Genomic DNA, 18,526 nt, shown 5'->3' with positions numbered 1-18,526 from the left:
TTCCTGACCTAGGACAAAAATGTGTGAGCTAGTTACAGCTTATCTACAGACATGAGAGATCAGTTCCACTGGAGAAAACTGATATTTTGAAGGGAACCCTGTGGCATTGTACACCCATCCTCCCCAGTCTCTTTCCCCAAATCTCCAGGAGTTTCCCAGCCTGGATCTGGCATCTCCTGCCAGTGGCCAAGAGGGACCTGGCAACCCTAGTATGAGCTTTTTAAACATACATTTTGTTCAAACTTTTGTTGCTCTTAAAGGTGCCACTGGACTCAAACCAGGATTTACTATTTGCTGAAAAGAGTTTGTTGCAGATAGCGTGCTTTAAGCAAACCATGATTTACCACTATGTCTGAATGCAGCTTTACATTCAGGCAAGAACCTAACTATATGATGCACTTTCCCTGGTTCTGTTTGCTGGTCAAATAAACCACCGTACTCTGGGAGTTTCTTGAATTGCATGGGTGCAGTTCAGATGGGAACCATGGCTAGCAAAGAGAGGAGGGCTTACGTCTTCCAGCTGGCTGCACTATTTTACTGGCATGAATTTGAACCCAATCCCTGCATACCTGAGTATAGATTAACTCCAAAACACATCTGACCTGCAGATAGATCCAAGAATTAAAAGTCCAATTTGCCACAATGGCCTGTGATGTCACTGGCTCCACCCTATGATGTCATTGGGTCCCAGTTCTTTAAATGACTTAGCAATGCCTCTGACCTAGCCCCAGCCCCCCCCCCCGGAAACTGGAAAGGCTACGCCCTTGCCCACCAGGAAATGTCCCTTTGATTTAAATGGCCACTCCACCCCTGAACTGTATTTCCTGGTCCAGAATCCCCAGTTTCCAACCGCAGAACAAGATGATAGAATAGACTCTAGGTGAGATAATCGCCTTGTTAAAGGATGAGTCCCTATCTTTGCAAGTATGTATTTATTCCGTGACAAAACTACACAGCAAAGAGCAGGTTGACCTAGAATTAAGAGGTCCTTTAACTGGAGGAGCATTCAAAATAGAATAGTCCCCATCTGTAGTCTGAAGTGGTATACTCCACTCTCCTAAAATCTACCTGCCTTAGTGCAATCCTTTTAAAGAGAGCAAGCTGAGAGCAAGGAGGCTAAGCCAATATCAATAATGCAAATATTTTAGTTTTTTTGTAACAGTAACAATAGCAGTAACTGGGACAAGTGTCCGAAAATACAACTAGCATAGATAATAACTTTTTTTATAAGTAAGATTTTGGGGTATCTAATACTTCGTTTTGTTCACATAACTTCTTCAGAAAAATATTACATCATGATGTTGAAACGTCTCTCGCCACAACGATGTGAACGAAACAGAGACTGATTTCGCACTAGAGCAGGATCACGAAACTGCTGGGGAAATCGGGCGAAGCCGCGGGTCAAAATCAGCCCCGCGGCTTCGGGTGTGAAATTGACCCATAGAACCGGGGCAAACGGTGGCGCAACAGCGAGGCAGCTCTAGTGCGAAATCAGCGTCTTACTCCGGAATCTTCGTCTGTTTTCTGAGACTTATATTGTTGCTTTTGTTGTTTCCTGATATTTATATTGTTGCCTTTGCGAGTTATATACTCCAGTTTGTTATATCTATGCTAGTTGTATTTTCGGACACTTGTCCTAGTTACTGTTATTGTTTACTGTTACAAAAAACCTAAAATATTTGCATTATTGATATTGGCTTAGCGTCCTTGCTCTCAGCTTGCACTCTTTAGCAGTATTCTGCTGAGTAGTCTCTGTTTCTTTCTGGTTTACTTAGTGCAATCCTAAACAGAATTATCCTTCCACCCCTAGGTTCCGAGAATGGCTGTGTTAGTCTTCAGTCGAAGAGCTAGATTTCAAGTCAATAGCACCTTAGAGACCAGCAAGATTTGGGGGTATAAACTTTTGAGAGTCAAAGCTCCCTTCATTAGATACCTTTGACTCAAGAGAGCCAGCGTGGTGTAAGTGTTACGAGCAGCAAACCCTAATCTGGAGAACCAGGTTTGATTACCTTCTCCTCCTTCACATGAAGCCTGCCGGGTGACCTTGGGCCAGTCACAGTTGTCTCAGATCCCTCATAGCCCCACCTACCTCACAAGGTGCTTGTTGTGGGGAGAGGAAGGGAAGGCTATTGTAAGCTGCTTTCAGACTCCTTAGGGTAGAGAAAAGTGGGGTATAGATGTACTCCTCTTCAAGAAAGCTTATACCCCCAAAATCTAGTTGTTCCTTTAGGTGAGACTGGACTCAAATCCAGCCCTTTGAAGCCTATTGACTTCAATGGGCTTCAAAGGGTGTAACTCTGCTTAGAACAGCCCCATGTTTTCCCCTTAGACCAGGCCTACGTGACATGAACAGTGGAAATTGCCTCTGCGTGATCCACCCAAGGAACCATATTTAAAAATCCCAAAGGTTTTAATGAGAGAGATGTAAGGGTGTGCTTAACTCACCCAGTGAAATCCACAGGACTTTAAAGGACAGAATTGGGCCCAATATGTTTGGCATCCTGATGCCAAACACACACTTGAAATTAAACACAAGCTTTCAGCGCACCGCCGAATCATACTTTGAAGAACGGACATGCCTTTGCACACACCCATACCTTTCTTGGCAATATTTGTTTCTCATTCGCTCTACTATTCCTTCCTGAACCCAGATTGTTCTCTGCAGAACAAGACGGTACAAGTTATTGGAAGCTCCACCCTAATGAAAATCGGAGAGGAAAGCACTGGCTTCCAAGCTGTGCGGTGAAACATCAACCTGGGGGAAACGTTGCAGGAACGGCAGGTGTGGCCGGAAGAACCCAGAATCAGGCAGGCGACACATAGCTAGCCACGGAGATTTTCAGATAGGGGGAAGATCGTTTCGCTACAGCTTGCAGTTCTCACATCCCAAGCGAACTACAAGTCAACATTCAGCAGTATTGTCTTTTACTGTTGACCCTCTATTTGGGTTGGATCCAGCCAACTTTTTCCCCGAAGCTCACCCACTTCCTCTGCTCCAGGGGTGGAGGTACCAGGACTTCTCCCAGTGGGATGATGGCTGGGGTGGGGGTACCTCTCTTCACCACCACTGCCACCACCCTGCCTGGCCTGGGCCAGCCCTGTGGCAAGGAGGGTGCCACCTGTCAAAGTCATGTGCCGGAAGGGTGCTGTTCAGATCAGCTGAGTCATGGTGGACAGAAGCTGTGTAGGCGAGCAAGGCGAAAACCACAGCACCCCTAGCTGGCACTTCTTCCCTCTCTCTGTCATAAGGGGCAGGGCTATTTTCCAGGGCCATTTTAGCCTCCCAGTCTGCCCCCATTTTAGTCTTCTTACTATAAGTCAGGAAGATGTGGAATATTATGGTATAGAGCAATCTCGAAAGATCTCAACTGCTAAGCAGGGGTGAGTCGTTGGATGAGAGACCACCGAGAAAGACTCTGCAGAGGAAGGCCATGGCAAACCACCTCTGCTTCTTGCTTGCCTTGAAAGCCCCTTGCTGGGGTTGCCATAAGTTGGTTGCGACTCGAAAGCACGTGCATAAATACCACTGGATCCATCCCTCATGGCTTAAGTTTGTGAAGATCCCAAGAACGGAACATAACTTTTATGGAAAAGGGGGATCTCTGCTTCCTTTCTCACCAGCAGCAAACCTGATTAGTTCTAACCCTTCGTCTACAATTTTGACTAGCATAAAGTAATAAGGCAAGTCGTATTAATGGAGTTTTGGAACCTCAGCATGTTTTGAAGATACTTCACAAATACATATTTTCCCTTTCTTTCCATTTGTTTTGTATTTCCCCCCCTTTTGTCTTACTAATATTTGGATTACAGTGTAGAAAGACATAAATACAACAACAACAAAAACCCCTATGCAGCACCAACCAGCAGATGAACTTTAAAATTCATGAAAACCTTACGGAACCAATCTTCGGATAAGCAAAAAGCTTGGTGGCATAAATATGTTTTGATAGCTAGCCTTCCTAAAATCCACCAGAGAAGGTTCTCAGTGAACCTCTTGGGCAGGCTGTTCTGTAGTGTAGTACTCTTGAGTCTGACTACCTGAATGAGTGAAGAACATGCTGTCGAGTCCAACCAACTCATGCCAAACCCATACATGGGGCATTTTAGGCAAGAGATGAGCAGAGATGCTGCCATTGTCTTCCTCCATGTTAGCAACCCCAGTCTCCCTTGGTGGTTTCCCATCCAAGTACTAACCATGGACAACCCTGCTTAGAAGCCCAGGTCTGAGAAGTTCAGTGGCATGGTAAAAGGTAAAGGTTTCCTTGCTCGAAAGCCAGTCGAATCCGACTCTAGGGTTGCGGTGCTCATCTCCGTTTCCAAGCCGAAGAGCCAGCGCTGTCCAAAGACGTTTCCGTGGTCATGTGGCCGGCATGACTAAACACCAAGGCGCACGGAACACTGTTACCTTCCCACCGAAGTGGTACCTATTTATCTACTTGCAATTTCTTGCTTTCGAACCGCTAGGTTGGCAGGAGCTGGAACTAGAGATGGGAGCTCACTCCCTCATGCGGCACCCAAGTCTCGAACTGCTGAACTACTGACCTTCCACAGCCTGCAGTTCAGTGTCTTAACCACTTGAGCCACCGCAGCTCACCTTTAATATGAAAAGCAACTAAAACCTCTTGTACAGCTGTCTCAGGGGACTCAACTAGACAAGACAGTGTCCCTGAGTCCATTTTAGAGCTGATATCTCCTCTGTTTACAAATGCCATGGAGGCCCAATCCTGATTGGGTCCATGGTATGGGGTAGGGGTGCCAGCCTCCAGGTGGGACCTGGACTACAGAGATCTCCAGGCTACAGAGATCAGTTCCCCTGGAAAATCTGGATGCTTTGGAGGGTAGATGCCAGGGCGTACACCACTGATGTTCCTGTCTTCCTCAGGCTCCACCCCCAAATACCCAGGGGTTTCCCAACCTGGGTCTGGCAACCCTACCCCTTTGTACCTTGCCAGTAGCCAGGGGGCATCTGGCAACCCTAATTGTGGGGCAGCTGTTTCTTCTGCCCACACAATGTTTTCAAGAGAGTAATGGTGGCATTTGGGATCTTGAAAACAGCGCACAAACAGGGGGGGAAAGGTCCCCTCCCCCTTATGCTGCAGTCCTGATCAGTATTGGCCCCTGCAGCATTTGTAAACAGAGAGGACTTCATCCCTAAAATGGTGGAGCTGTTCCCATGGTAGACTTCTTGCAAAAATGTAAGCACATTAAGAAGCACCCTGCTGGATTAAACCAGTGGACCAGTGGACCCGACTAAGGGGGGACATGCTAGAGGTTTATAAAATTATGCATGGGGTGGAAAGAGTTGACAAAGGGAAATCCTCCTCCCTCTCCCCAAATCCTAGAACTCGGGGGCATCCAATGAAACTGATGGGCAGTAGGTTTATGATGGACAAAAGGAAATACTACTCTACACAGAGAGTGTTGAAAATGTGGAATTTGAGGCCAGAGGGTGTAGTGATGGCCACAGGAATAAACAGCTTTAAAGGGGGACTAGATAGATTCGTGGAGGAGACGTCTATCAATGGCTACTGGCCATGGTGGCTGATGGGAACCCCCACATCCAGAGGCACTGATCCTCTGGATCCCAGAGCCAGGAAGTAACATCAGGGGAAGGTCTTGACCCCTATGCCCTGCTGTTGGCCCTCCAGAGGATGCCAACTAGATAGACTATTGGTCAGATCCAGCAGGGCTCTTCTTGTCTTGCCTCCTTTCTCACAGTGGCTAACAAACAGGGGACCGAGGCCTTCCTCTGAGGTTGCCTCCTGACACTGGTATTCAGAGGATTACTGCCTCCGAATGTGGAGGCTCCCTTTAGTCGCCATGACTAAAAGCCACTGATAGACCTGTCTTCCACGAATCAATCTAATCCCCTTTAAAAGCTGTCTCTGCCTGTGGCCATCACTACATCCTCTGTCAGCAAATTCCACATTATGACCACTCAGTGTTTAAAGAGGTATTTCTTTTTGTCTGTCCTGAATCTCCTGCCCATCAACGTCACTGGATACCCTCGAGTTCTAGTATTTTGAGAGCAGGAGAAAAAGTCCTCTCCATCCATTCTCTCTTTTATATACCTCTATCATTCCCCACCCCACCCCCACCCTCCCCCAACCATCTCTTTTCTAAACAGGAAAGTCGCCAACTCTTCAGCTTTTCCTCCTAGGGGAAGGTGCTCCAACCCCCTAATCATATCAGTTGTCCCCTAATAATCCCAAACACAAAATTTGCCTTTTTCGCTGCTGCAGTACACTGGGTTGACACTGGGTAGCTATCTACTACGGGCCCAAGGTCTCTTTCCTTCTTAGTCTCAAGAAGTTCAGACCACGTTAACTATAACTGAAGCTTGGATTTTTTTTTATTGTTTGGGGTCCCAGCACTCCTCGCCGTACACTGAACTTCATTTGCTGTGTTGCCCAGCCTGAAATGGCCCTGGGGAATGGCTGTTTGCACTACTGGGGAAACTTGTGTGTAGCCTATCAGTAAATTCCCCAACAGAAAATGGTTGGAGGGGGGAGTTTAAGCCCCCCCCCTTTCCTGTTACCATGGTCCTGAGCCACACTGGTTCCTCCATGAGCCTGAGAATTACGTTTCAACACAGACGCGTCACCAGGAAGTGACGTTATGACACCGGGCACGCTGGGGGCAGGGCCATGGTCATCCAAGGGAAAACTCTATAGTTTTCCCTCGGATGGTCGTGGCCCCACCCCCAGTGTGCCCGGCGTGGTTGCGTCACTTCCTGGTGATGTGGATGCGGTGCGCTCGCGCTCCGGGATCGGCCCGGGAGTCCCCCGCTTCAGGACAAGGTACGACTTGGCAACCCTACCCATGAGCCTGAGAATTAAGTTTCAACACAGAACTCCCAGGTTTGACAGGACATAGAGCAAGCAAGGCAACCGTGTACTCCAACGACTGGTGTCTTGTAGATACATCCTGGAGAAAGCAGCCCTTCAGTTATCTTGGCTTCAAGCTATTTAGGGCCTTAAAGGTTAAAAACAGCACTTGGAATTGTCCTTAGAAACAAACGAGAAGCCAATGCAAATAGATTAGGAGAGGAGTAACCTAATTCCCCATGGTGAGGCCCAGATACCTTATGTGACCTGTGGAAGTGGACTAAGGGTGTAATCTTGTGTACACTTGTTTGGAGGGCAAACCCTATTGAACTCAGTGAGACTCACTCTGGGCAAACATGCAGAAGTCCTGTACACACATGAAGCTGCCTTGTACTAAATCAGACCATTGGGCTATTGAGGTCAGTGTTAGGGTTGCCAACTCTGGCTTGCAAAATTCCTGAAGATTTGGGGGGTGGAGCCTGGGGAGACCAGGGTTTGGGGAGAGGAATGAATTCAATGGCGTATAACACCATAGACTCCACCTTCCAAAGCAGCCATTTTCTCTGGGGGAACTGATCTCTGCGGCTTGGAGACCAGTTGTAATCCCAGGACATCTCCGGACACCACCTGGAGGTTGGCAACCGCAGTGTAATGCCATAGAGTGCACCCACCAAATCAGCCATTTTCTCTGGGAGAAATGATCTCTGTAGTCTGGAGATCTGTTGTAATTCTGAGAGATCTCCAGGCCCCACCTAGAAGTTGGCAACTGTTGCCAGTACTCTCAGACTGGCAAAAGTCTTTCACCTACTACCTGGTCCTTTTAACTGGAGACGCTGGGGATTGAACATGCAAACCAGAGGCTCTTCCAGCTTCTACCAGGCCATGTTCTAATAATTTCTAATAATTTCTCTCTTCCCTCTTTTTCTGGTCCTAACCCTAACCCACCAGGGTTTCCAGCTCTGGATTGGAAAATTCCTAGATATTTGGGGGTGGACCCTGGAGTGGGGAAGGTTTGGCAATGGGAGGGACCTCCCTGTGGAATAATACCATAGAGTTCACTCTCCAAGCGGCCATTTTCTCCAGGGGAACTGATCTCTGTAGTCTGAAGATCAGTTGGAATTCTGGGAGATCTCCAGGCCCCACTTGGAGGTTGGTATCCTTAGTCCCTCCCTCTCACACACAGTGGTGTCTTTCCAACTAAGCTTGGAGAATAATTGGACTGGGCCTTTGTTTGTTGCTGTTTCCCGCAACTGTGAGCTATCCTTTGAGTGAACGCCTCTGCGAAGAGTGCTAATTTGGCTACAGGGTGCCAGGGAGTACTGAACAGTGAACACCCATCCCAGGAAGCTGGTGATTCAGCAGGTGTCTCCCAAACGAACCTGTCGTTCAAGTTCCTCTTTCCTTTTCCTCCCCAACCGTGCCACGTCCAATAGCAAAGAGCAGGCCCATAATCACCTTCCCCTTGCCACAGACACACCCCAGTTGGAATGGGGAGAAGACAGGAACGAGACAGCTTGCTTGAGCTGACTGCAAGAAGAACACTCGGTGTGATCCAATTACGGCGCACCATTTATGATACAAATGTGAACGCTGCCATTGCTCCAAGGTGGTTTGTCGTGCTTGTTCCGCACAGCACTTCCGAGAGAGGCAGGATAATAGGCAAGGCATAGTCGGTGAAGCCCTAAAAATGACCTCAATGAACCCCAAGTCCATTTTATGATACAAATGTGAAGGCTGCCATTGCTCCAAGGTGGTTTGTTGTGCTTGTTCCGCACAGCACTTCCAAGAGGCAGGATAATAGGCAAGGCATAGTCAGTGAAGCCCTGAAAATGACCTCAATGAACCCCAAGTCCATCAGACTATGAAAGTGCTGCTTGGAAGCAAATGGCAGTCCTAGCTGAGGTAGGCACAAAAACACTCCAGCAGCAGCAAGTGGCAAGGAGGTGGGCGGGAACTGCATCCACCCACACCTCTTCCTGCACTGCCTGCTGCCCCCTTGCTTCCCGCACTCCCCCTCCCCGGTTACTCCAGTGCGAAAGTACAGCTGTGAACACAATCCAAATGGGCCTCCTGTGGCCCAGAGCTAGGGTTGCCAACTGTCACCTTGTTCCGGAGCAGGAGACTCCCAGGTTGTTCCTGGAGCGTGCGTGTTTTCCCTCAGATGACCATGGCCCCGCCCCCAGCGTGCCTGGCGTGGTCGCGTCACTTCCTGGTGACGTGCACGTCGGGGTGGAGTTCCCCCCGAGGCCCGATCTGGCGGCAGCGGGGAATGGGCCTCTGGGGCGGGGGTTTCCCCGCCCCCTGGGGGAACTTGGCAAGCCTACTAGGATGGCCAACCTCCAGGTGGGGCCCAGAATTACAAGGGATCTCCAGATTACAGACATCAGTTCCCCTGGAGGAAATGGCTGCTTTGTAGAGACGCCAGCCTCCAGTTGGGACCTGGGGATCCCTTGGAATTACAGTATATCTCCAGACTACAGAGATCAATTCCTTTAGAGAAATTGGGTGCTTTGGAGAGTGGGCTCTATGGCATTGTACCCCACTGTCTCCCCCCCCCCCCCCCCCGAATCTCCAAGAGTTTCCCAAGCTGGATCTGGCAAACCTACCCCCAGTATCCCCCACCGTGGGGACCTGGCAACCCTACTGCTTTGAGAGGTGGACTTTATGGAACTCCTGCTGAGGTCTCTCCCCTCCCCCAAACCCCATCCTCCCCAGGGTCTGTTCCCCAAATCTCCAGGAATTTCCCAACCTGAAGAAGGCAACCCTACCCAGAACACCTCTTCCCCTTCATTTTTACTTTTCCTACTGAGCAACCTCAAAACTCTACCACAAACTCACTTAGGTGGCCTGCCTTGTGCAACATAATACTCTCTCTTAACCCTCCCACGTAACATGGGGATAATTACACTGGCTTACTGCATGGAAAATGTGGAATGATATGGTACTAGCCTGATCTCCTCAGATCTCAGGAGCTAAGTAGGGTTGGATGGGAGACCACCAAGGCGGACTCTGCTGAAGAAGGCAATGGCGGATCGCCTCTGCTTCTCACTTGCCTTCAAAGCCCCTTGCTGGGGTGGCCAGAAATCAGTTGCCAGCTGGACAGCACTTACACATGCACTGTACAGTGCTGTTGTATGCATTTCAGACAAGATAAAGCGCTTCAAAGACTGAAAGCGTCACACCCGTGCTAAGCATTATCATATTAAGAAGTACATTTTCACAGAACTCAGGGGGATTGTGCTTCCAAGTAAATCTGCTGAGGAGCTGACTTAAGTATTCTGCGGATTGCTGGCAGACCTAGATAGCCCAGTCTAGCCTGATCTCGTTAGATCTCGGAAGCTAAGTAGGGTTGGCCCTGGAGACCTCCAAGGAATACCAAGGTTGGGATGCAGAGGCAGGCAATGGCGAACCACCTCTGAACATCTCTTGTCCTAAAAGCCCTACAGGGGTGCCGATAAGTTGGTTGTGACCCGATGGCAACGAAAAGGGAAAAAAGGATTTTTCACCACCACAGATTCCCTCTTTTCCTTTCGGCTCTTGGCCTAAATGCATTTGCTGGTGATTGTCTGTACTCAGGTATGTGACTATTTTAAATGAGGTTGTGCAGATTGAAGATAGAAGGAGAGATAAAGGGGGAGTCAACAGTGAGGTCTAGAAGCTTGAAAGCGACAGAGATTTAATTCAGGGTCTTGGCACAAGTGCGAAGGGAAAGGACTTAAGCTGCGTTACTAAAACTTTTATTCATACGCAAGTGACATGATTTAGGATTGTAGCATACAATTATACTGCTATAATGAAGTCATTACCCTGGAAGCAGGCTTTGCGCCTGGACTCTATAGCTGATCAACACAGAGTGACCTCACAGGGCACTTCTGGGCACCTGCGGATGCCTACTTTCTCTTCTTTGGGAATTCGCAGACAAAGAACATAGTTAGATGGCATTCCGTATCATTCCACTTTCCCGTGCTGAGCATTTCCACGCAGTCTTCCTGTCCGGAGGTATCATCAGGTTCCCCTTCCTTCCAGTTGCTGTAGTTCTGCAATGGGGTACGGTCAGCGTACATGAAATGGCCCTCTCGGTCCAGGTCATTCACTCCAATGAAGACTCGGAAAAGACCGCTCTTGGAGATGTAATCGGAGATGACGGCATTGGCGGCTTCATCCTTTGGCATCGCCAGGATCCCGTCTCGGATCCTGCAGTGCGTGAGAGCCTCTCTGTAGCTCTTCTCCTCTTGCACGATGTAGTAATATTTCTCTTCGGTTTCCCTGATTCCTGCCAACACTTGGGAAAGAGATACGACAAGCTTTCTAAAACATCAACAAATAGCCTTTCTGGGGAAGTCCACTGTTGTGGTGGAACATAGAGGGAGAGACAATATCGCGCTCATGTGTGAATGACAGCTATCACAATAATCACTCAGATCATTTTTTTGTCTGTGTGATGGTACTCAGTAGTACTGTGTACCAGCACCTTTTTTCAGAGATGATGATGAAGAAGACATTGGATTTATACCCCCCTGTGAGGTAGGTGGGGCTGAGAGAGCTCTGAGAGAACTGCCCTTTCAAGGACAGCTCTTGTCAGAACTATGGCTTGCCCAAGGTCATCCAGCAGCTGTATGTGAAGGAGTGGGGAATCAAACCTGGTTCTCCCAGATCAAGAGTCTTAACCACTGGCCCTCTCCCAAGTCCTGAGGGGGAAACTGGTGGAAATTGGTACATGACTGCAGAGCTGGAAAAAGTACAGAGGAGGACAAGCAAAGACGATTAGGGGGTTGGAGCATCTTCTCTATGAGGAGGGGCTGAAGAGTCTGGGACTTTGCGCTTTAGAAAAGAGATGACTAAAAGGGGACATGATAGAAGTTTATAAAATTATGCATGTGGTGGAAAGAGTTGACAAAGGGAAATTTTCCTCCTTCTCCCAAAATATTAGAACTCGAGGGCATCCAATGAAGCTGATGGGCAGTAGGTTCAGAATGGGCAAAAGGAAATACTGCTTTACACAGAGTGATTAACATGTGGAATTTGCTGCCAGAGGATGTAGTGATGGCCACAGGAATCTAACAGCTCTAAAATGGAATTAGATTCATGGAGGATAAGTCATAAGAACATAAGAGAAACCATGTTGGATCAGGCCAATGGCCCATCCAGTCCAACACTCTGTGTCACACAGTGGACAAAACCCAGGTCCCATCAGGAGGTCCACCAGCAGAGCCAGACTCCAGAAGCCCTCCCACTGTTGCCCCCCAAGCACCAAGAATACAGAGCATCACTGCCCCAGACATAATGTTCCATCTATACCTTATGGCAAATAGCCACTGATGGACCTGTGCTCCATATGTTTATCTAATCCCCTCTTGAAGCTGTCTATGCTTGTAGTTTCCACCACTTCTTGTGTCAGTGAATTCCATGTGTTAATTACTTTTTGGCAGAAGAAGTGCTTCCTTTTATGTGTTCTATCAATTGCTTATAGCCACGGTGACTGAGGGGAACCTTCACATTTAGAGGCACTAAACTCTGAATCCCAGTGCCAGGAAGCAACATCAGGGGAAGATCTCTGCCTCTGTGCTCTGCTGTTGGCCCTCCAGAAGAACTGGTTGTCCACTGTGTGAGACAGGATGCTGGATCAGATAGACTGTTGGTCTGATCTAGCAAGGCTCTTCTTATGTTCTTGTGACTACTCTCGCACCTTTTTAAAAAAAAAAACAAAAATGAAAACAACAAAAGCACTGGTAACTCAATACCTAATGACATTTGGATGGAAGCAAACAATGCAATCATAAGCAGAGTTCTGCCTTTCTAAGTCCATTGAAATCAATGTGCTTAGAAGGCTGTAACTCTACATAGGATAGCAGTGTAGGTCTCATAAAACTACAGTTTGCCCCCTTTATGCTTACAGCCGGTGCATTTTTCTTCCCAATTTAGCACCTTCCTTTTTTGAGCAATGCTCAGAAATAAACACATCATCATACTGAGCCCTGACAGTGCTCTGAAGATGACAGTATCATTAATTCCCAAACCTTAGGGACTCTGATCCTCAGAAAACAGACGTAGTGGAATTACATTATAGTACACATTGTGGCAGAAGATGAGCACACTAGAAATGAAAGGCAATTTAGAAAACAGGATGCATAACGTACCATTTTTAACAAATTTCATGGATGACTTGAGTCGAGCGACGGTAATATCCAGTTGTCCAACGACTTTGCGATACCTCCCACAATCACAGACAGCACCTAACGCGACATGGGTAAATATAGCTATATATTGACGTCTGTGGTGCATAAAGTATATAGAGCTGCTTAAAATTAAATTAAAATATGTGGTATAAAGAAGGACTCATTAGGATAATGATATTTGTTAAGAGGTTGCTGGAATCATAGCTGCCATCTTTTGTTTACAATGTTTAGAAAGGTGTTGCACAAATTAAACTAATACACAAAGAGGCCCATTATTTTCACCCAGTAGGGCCAAGAAACGGGTAAGATCTTGCTCATTTTTTCTCCTCCATTCTTAACTATGTTTGCATTAAGTGCTCTTTGGCTTCCTACACTCGGAAAATTTCCAGGCTAATAACTGTGCAGAAGAGGGAGGCAAGGCGGCATGGTAGAAGAAGTAGAGATTGGATTTATACCCCGCCCTTTACTACCCGAAGAAGTCTCAGAGTGTCTGGTATAGCCTGATCTCATCAGGTCTCAGAAACTAAGCAGGGTCCATACTTGGGTGGGAGAAAACAAAGGAAGACTCTGCAGAGGAAGGCAATGGCAAAACACCCCTGATTCTCACTTGCCTCAAAAGCCCCTTGCTGGGGTCACTGTAAGTCAGTTGCGACTTGATGGCATTTTTGTACATAGTTGCACAGAGGGGCTATTTCGATCACGATCACCCAGCCAGCATCATGTCTGTTTTGGACCTCAGTACATTGCTATTAAAAGTGCTCACAGCTGAACATAGAGCCATGTGTACTTATTGCAAATTTGCTAAGGGCTGATACACACAACCGGGGCATTGGCAGTGAGCTTCAAATGGACAGGATCTTGCCATTTGCAGTCACGTGACCTGGCTCAGCATTCTGTTTGGCTCTGGCAAAATCTGCATCATGTATTGTGAATCTCTTGTAAATTCCCCTGTTGAGGGAAGGGATTAGAGTTGCACAAAATCCTTTGTTTGCACAGTATTTACTCCTCTTTAGCAAGAGTGTAAATATGTACTTTATGATGATTAAGGCCCTTTAGACAACCTATTAAAAATAGGGTTTATTCTTAAACTCAGTACTTTAGGAAAACAGAATTTAATCCAGGAATCTGTTTTTAATCCAGGAATCTGTTTTTAAGTCTCACTATCCCATTCGGCTAACACTTGGCTTCCAGGAAATCTCAAATGCTGTAGAGTTACTATTAGAGTTATACAGTTAAATTTGAGTCCGATGGTGCCTTAGAGAGCAACAAGATTTTCGGGGTATAAACTTTTGAAAGTCAAAGCTTTGGATGCAGTCACACAGGCCAGAAAAAAGGGGTGTGGGGGGGGGAAAGCAAGGCTGTTTCCTCCGGAGGAATTTGACCCACAGTTGCGAGATCACGCCTCCCTTTGAAGCTGTGGGTGCAGCCCGTGAGTGTGTGATCAGACTCAACTGCAGGTGACAATTAACAAACAAGGGGGGGTAAGCAGTATGACAATCGTGCTACATACAAGAATACTGAAATAGTGCAACTAATACAAATTACTGTATGACCAATGACAGAATAATCATTCCATAATATTTAATCTTTTTCTTTTTTTCAATGTAGACGCCGCGAGATGAACATGCAAGACGTCATGAAGAAGTGGAGGACGAACTTCCCCGGAGTAACCGTTTCGTTTCGATGTTTCTTTTTCATACAAACATCAGTTCTGCTTCAGCATACTCAAACAACTTCCCAAAAGGACCTCTCTGATTCCTAACAGCTTCAGAATAGCTTATAACCGGCACATAGCCTATGTATGAAATCGGGCTGTGTGATCAGACTCAAGTGCAGGTGAGTCTCTTTTTATTTGTGCCGTTTGTTTCCCATGCGCTTAAACGAGGAATCGAGGAATCGCACCTCCGCACCAAGGGCTCCCTGTGGAGTTTGCAATGATGCACATACTGTGAAGGGGGGGGGACAACGGCACGGAGTCGGGTTGGCCTCATCAGACCATCCCGACGGCATGAGAGCGCACTGGAGTGATCAGACGGGAAAGTCCATCAGTGGCCCGTTGCAACCCGTTTACTACCAGATTTTCCCTGGTGTCTTTTAACTTCGCTTCTGCGGCAGAGCAGAACGGGTTGCCAACGGCTGCGGGATGCTTCCCAGATGTTGTCGTCTGATCTCGCCCTTTAAATTCACCCGGCATTTGCAACTATGTCGGGACTAATTGTGCATATGATTGCAGCCTTTGACTCTCGAAAGCTTCTACCCTGAAAATCTTGTTGGTTTCTGAGGTGTTACTGGACTTGCATCTAACTATTCTACTACAGACGGTTGCCCTCTTAAACTTAGAGTTATGAGTCAGCATAAGGCAGTTTCATATGTTTACATCCTTGATTTTGGCTGTATTCCACATTTTTATGTGATTCTGTGCCTGAGGACACACACTCAGTAACTGGGGAACCCTTAAGAACATACGAAGAGCCCTGCTGGATCAGACCAGTAGTCCTTCTGTTCCAGCATCCTGTCTTAAATAGGGGCCAACCAGTTCTTCTGGAGGTTCAACAACAGGGCACAGAGGCCGAGGCCTTCCCCTGATGTTGCCTCAAGGCTCTGGGATTCAGAGGCTTCATCTCTTTGAATGCGGAGGTTCCCCTCAGCCACCATGGCTAGTAGCCACTGGTAGAATTACTGATAGATGGGCCCAGTGATGCACAGTGGTTACAGCGGTACATTAGACTTGGCTGTTGTGCGAATACAGTGGAGAGAGGGAAGAACCACACTGAACTCCTTGGGGAAAACGTAAAAGTGCATGGGACAGGACGCTTGTTTCGATAATGTGAATCCTAACACGATTTTCTGATGATAGAAGCCAATAGAAAAAAGAGGAAGGGGCAGTTTCTGCCAACCGCCCAGTTCCCTTGCAGGCGGCCACTTTACCCCACTTTCGGGCATCCACGGACTCCTTGGGGCACTGTTTCAGGGGGCACCACAGACTGCAGTGGGAGAGGGGAAGCCAAGAAATGTGCTCCTGTGAGCACATCTCCTGCTTAAATAGGTTCCAAGCTAAAGTTGTTATGGTGCCTGTACACTGAGGAGTTCCTTTTATTTTTTTTAATGATAACAGTGCACCCCTGCCTGAACCAGTGCTAGGGAGGCCAGCCTCCAGGTGAGACCTGGGGACCCCTTGGAATGACAGCTCATCTCCAAACTGCAGAGATCAGTTCCCCTGGAGGAAATGGACACATTGGAGGGGGGACTCTGTGGTATGGCATCCCACTGAGGTCCCTGTCCTCTCCAGGCCACACCCCCAAATCTCCAGGAGTTTCCCAACCTGGGTCTGGCAACCCTATCCCCCCAGCCCCTGCCATTGGCCGGTGGGACCTGGCAACCCACTTCAGTTTGGGGAGGACTCTTGCCAAGCCGTTGGCCAGGGTGGGGGATCTTCTGACCCCGTTCCCCTTGCCTGCCAGTGCTGGGAGGGGCAGCAGGGGGAAATTCTTTTTTTTGAGAACTGATGCTGGCTGCAGTGTCACATCATTTCCGATACAAAACCCCCGAAGTGGAGACGGTAGCTCTAGGAATCATTGGACACGCTATGGAGTTTCTGATGATTCCTACAGCTACCTTTGTCACTTCTGGAAGTGATGTGACGCTGCAGCTGGCATTGTGCTTCCCCGTATCCCTGCCCAAAGCCAGGCCTGACCTAGGGTTGCCAACCTCCAGATGGGCCCTGGAGATCTCCCAGAATTACAATGGATCTCCAGACTGCTACAAAGATCAGCTCCCCTGGGGAAAATGGCTGCTTTGCAGGGTAGACTCTATGGCACCATTATACCCCACTGAGGTCCCCCCTCTCTAAACCCCACCCACCCTAGGCTCCACCCCCAAATCTACAGGAACTTCCCAACCTGGAACTGGTGACCTACAACTCTATTTAGGGCAGAAGCCCAGAGCTCCAGCCCTATTGAGCACAGTGGAACTTACTGGGAGGTAAATACATACAGAATCTGCTTGCATCATGTGGAGATAGTGGATGAGCCAAGAGACCCATTTGTTGACAGTTTGTTCTGTGCTGTGCATCTGCAGTAGACATTATCCTCTAAAGTAGATCACCCCCTTCCTTACAAGAGTCTTGTGCCCAGAGCACCACAGTTGCCTGGATATTAGAGGTTGGCCATCCCTCAACGAAGAGCGCAAATGTCTGAGGAAATATCAATGAAAGCCAGCGATGTACCTGCTTTGCCCTTTACTCCAGAAATGCCAGATAAACCCTTCAGTCCTTTGTCACCTGAAAGAAGAAGATTTTTTTTCTTCAAACATCAGCAGGTACAACCAGACAAGCCTATGAGCTTGTTCGTTCCTTCAGTGTTAATTTCTTCAGTGAGAGATACAGGTGAGCAAAGATGCCAAATTAAACACTCAGGCTTCCATTCTGGTACATGCTTTAATAGCTGACCCATTAAAAGTTCAGAGGCTTTGTGGCCAGAAGGAACCTGATACTCCCTTCCTGCACAGATGGGTTGCAAACAGATAATAGTGGTTTTGGGGGTTTGTTTTTGTTTTAATTCAAAGCCATTATTGACAGTGAGGGACACACCTGTTTTATTTTGTCCTCGGTTAAAGTTTACTTGCAAGTTTTTGAAGCAGGTTTGATTTAAAGGGAATATTAGTACGAGGGGAACACTCAGGGCTATTTTGGGGCAGGAACGCACAGGAACGGCATTCCGGCTGGCTCCCGAGTTGGCCACACCCAGCAGGAACTCATTAGCATAATAGGCCACACCCAACAGCAAGAACTCATTAGGACTGGCCACATTAGGGGTGTGTGGCCTAACATGCAAAGGAGTCCCTGCTACAAAAAAAGCCCTGGGCTTTGACAACAAACAAGGTAAACAGAATAAGAAGCAAAAGGTGGGTGTGGCTGGATGACCATACTTCTGCGAACATGGGCTGTGTGGCCTAATATGCTAATGAGCGGTGCTGTCGGGGGTGTGTCCTAATAAGCTAATGAATTTCTGCTGTTAGGTGTAGCCTATTATGCTAATGAGTTCCTGCTGGGCTTCTTCTACCAAAAAAGCCCCGGCAACACTGAATGTATATACCTCACAAGCAATGATGGCACAAGCTGTACATAGATTTTAAATGTGTCAGTGCATGGAGGGGAATTTAGGGTTGCCAACATCTAGGCTGGAGATCTCCCAGGATTGCACCTGATCTCCAGACCACAGAGATGAGTTCCCCTGGAGAAAATGGGTGCTTTGGGGGCTGGGCTCTATGGGATCATCCCCCACTGAGGTCCTTCTCCCCCCCAAACCCCACCCTTCCCATGATCTACCCTCAAATCTCCAAAATTTCCCAAACCAGAACCGGCAGTGGGGATTGTTTACAGCCAGGGCCGGCCCGAGGTTGTCCTGCGCTCTACGCGAGCGCAGATGCCAACCTCCCGCCGGAGCCTGGAGGCCACAAGTGCTTTGACGAGATGCCGCTCCAGAGGGGGGGGAGGGAGGGGAGGGCGGCGGCAGCCCAGTCGGC

At 47.9% G+C, this 18,526-nt stretch overlaps 1 protein-coding gene across 1 annotated transcript in view; it reads right to left on the bottom strand.

Annotated features, from left to right (window-relative positions):
• Nucleotides 1-10,377: 10,377 nt before the first annotated feature.
• The window catches only part of COLEC10 (collectin subfamily member 10), a 37,868-nt gene continuing 29,719 nt past the window's right edge, over nucleotides 10,378-18,526 (bottom strand). The window contains exons 4-6 of the mRNA XM_015413018.1: nucleotides 17,229-17,282; nucleotides 12,965-13,060; nucleotides 10,378-11,109 (exon numbers count right to left, since the gene is read on the bottom strand). Of these exons, the coding sequence (XP_015268504.1) occupies nucleotides 10,718-11,109; nucleotides 12,965-13,060; nucleotides 17,229-17,282 (542 nt within the window). The 3' untranslated portion in view covers nucleotides 10,378-10,717. The remainder of the gene's footprint in view (nucleotides 11,110-12,964; nucleotides 13,061-17,228; nucleotides 17,283-18,526) is intronic.

The sequence above is a fragment of the Gekko japonicus genome, unplaced genomic scaffold (assembly GCF_001447785.1).
Source record: "Gekko japonicus isolate JY-2015 unplaced genomic scaffold, Gekko_japonicus_V1.1 scaffold2464, whole genome shotgun sequence".
NCBI lineage: Eukaryota > Metazoa > Chordata > Lepidosauria > Squamata > Gekkonidae > Gekko > Gekko japonicus.
This window is presented reverse-complemented; position numbering and strand designations above follow the sequence as displayed.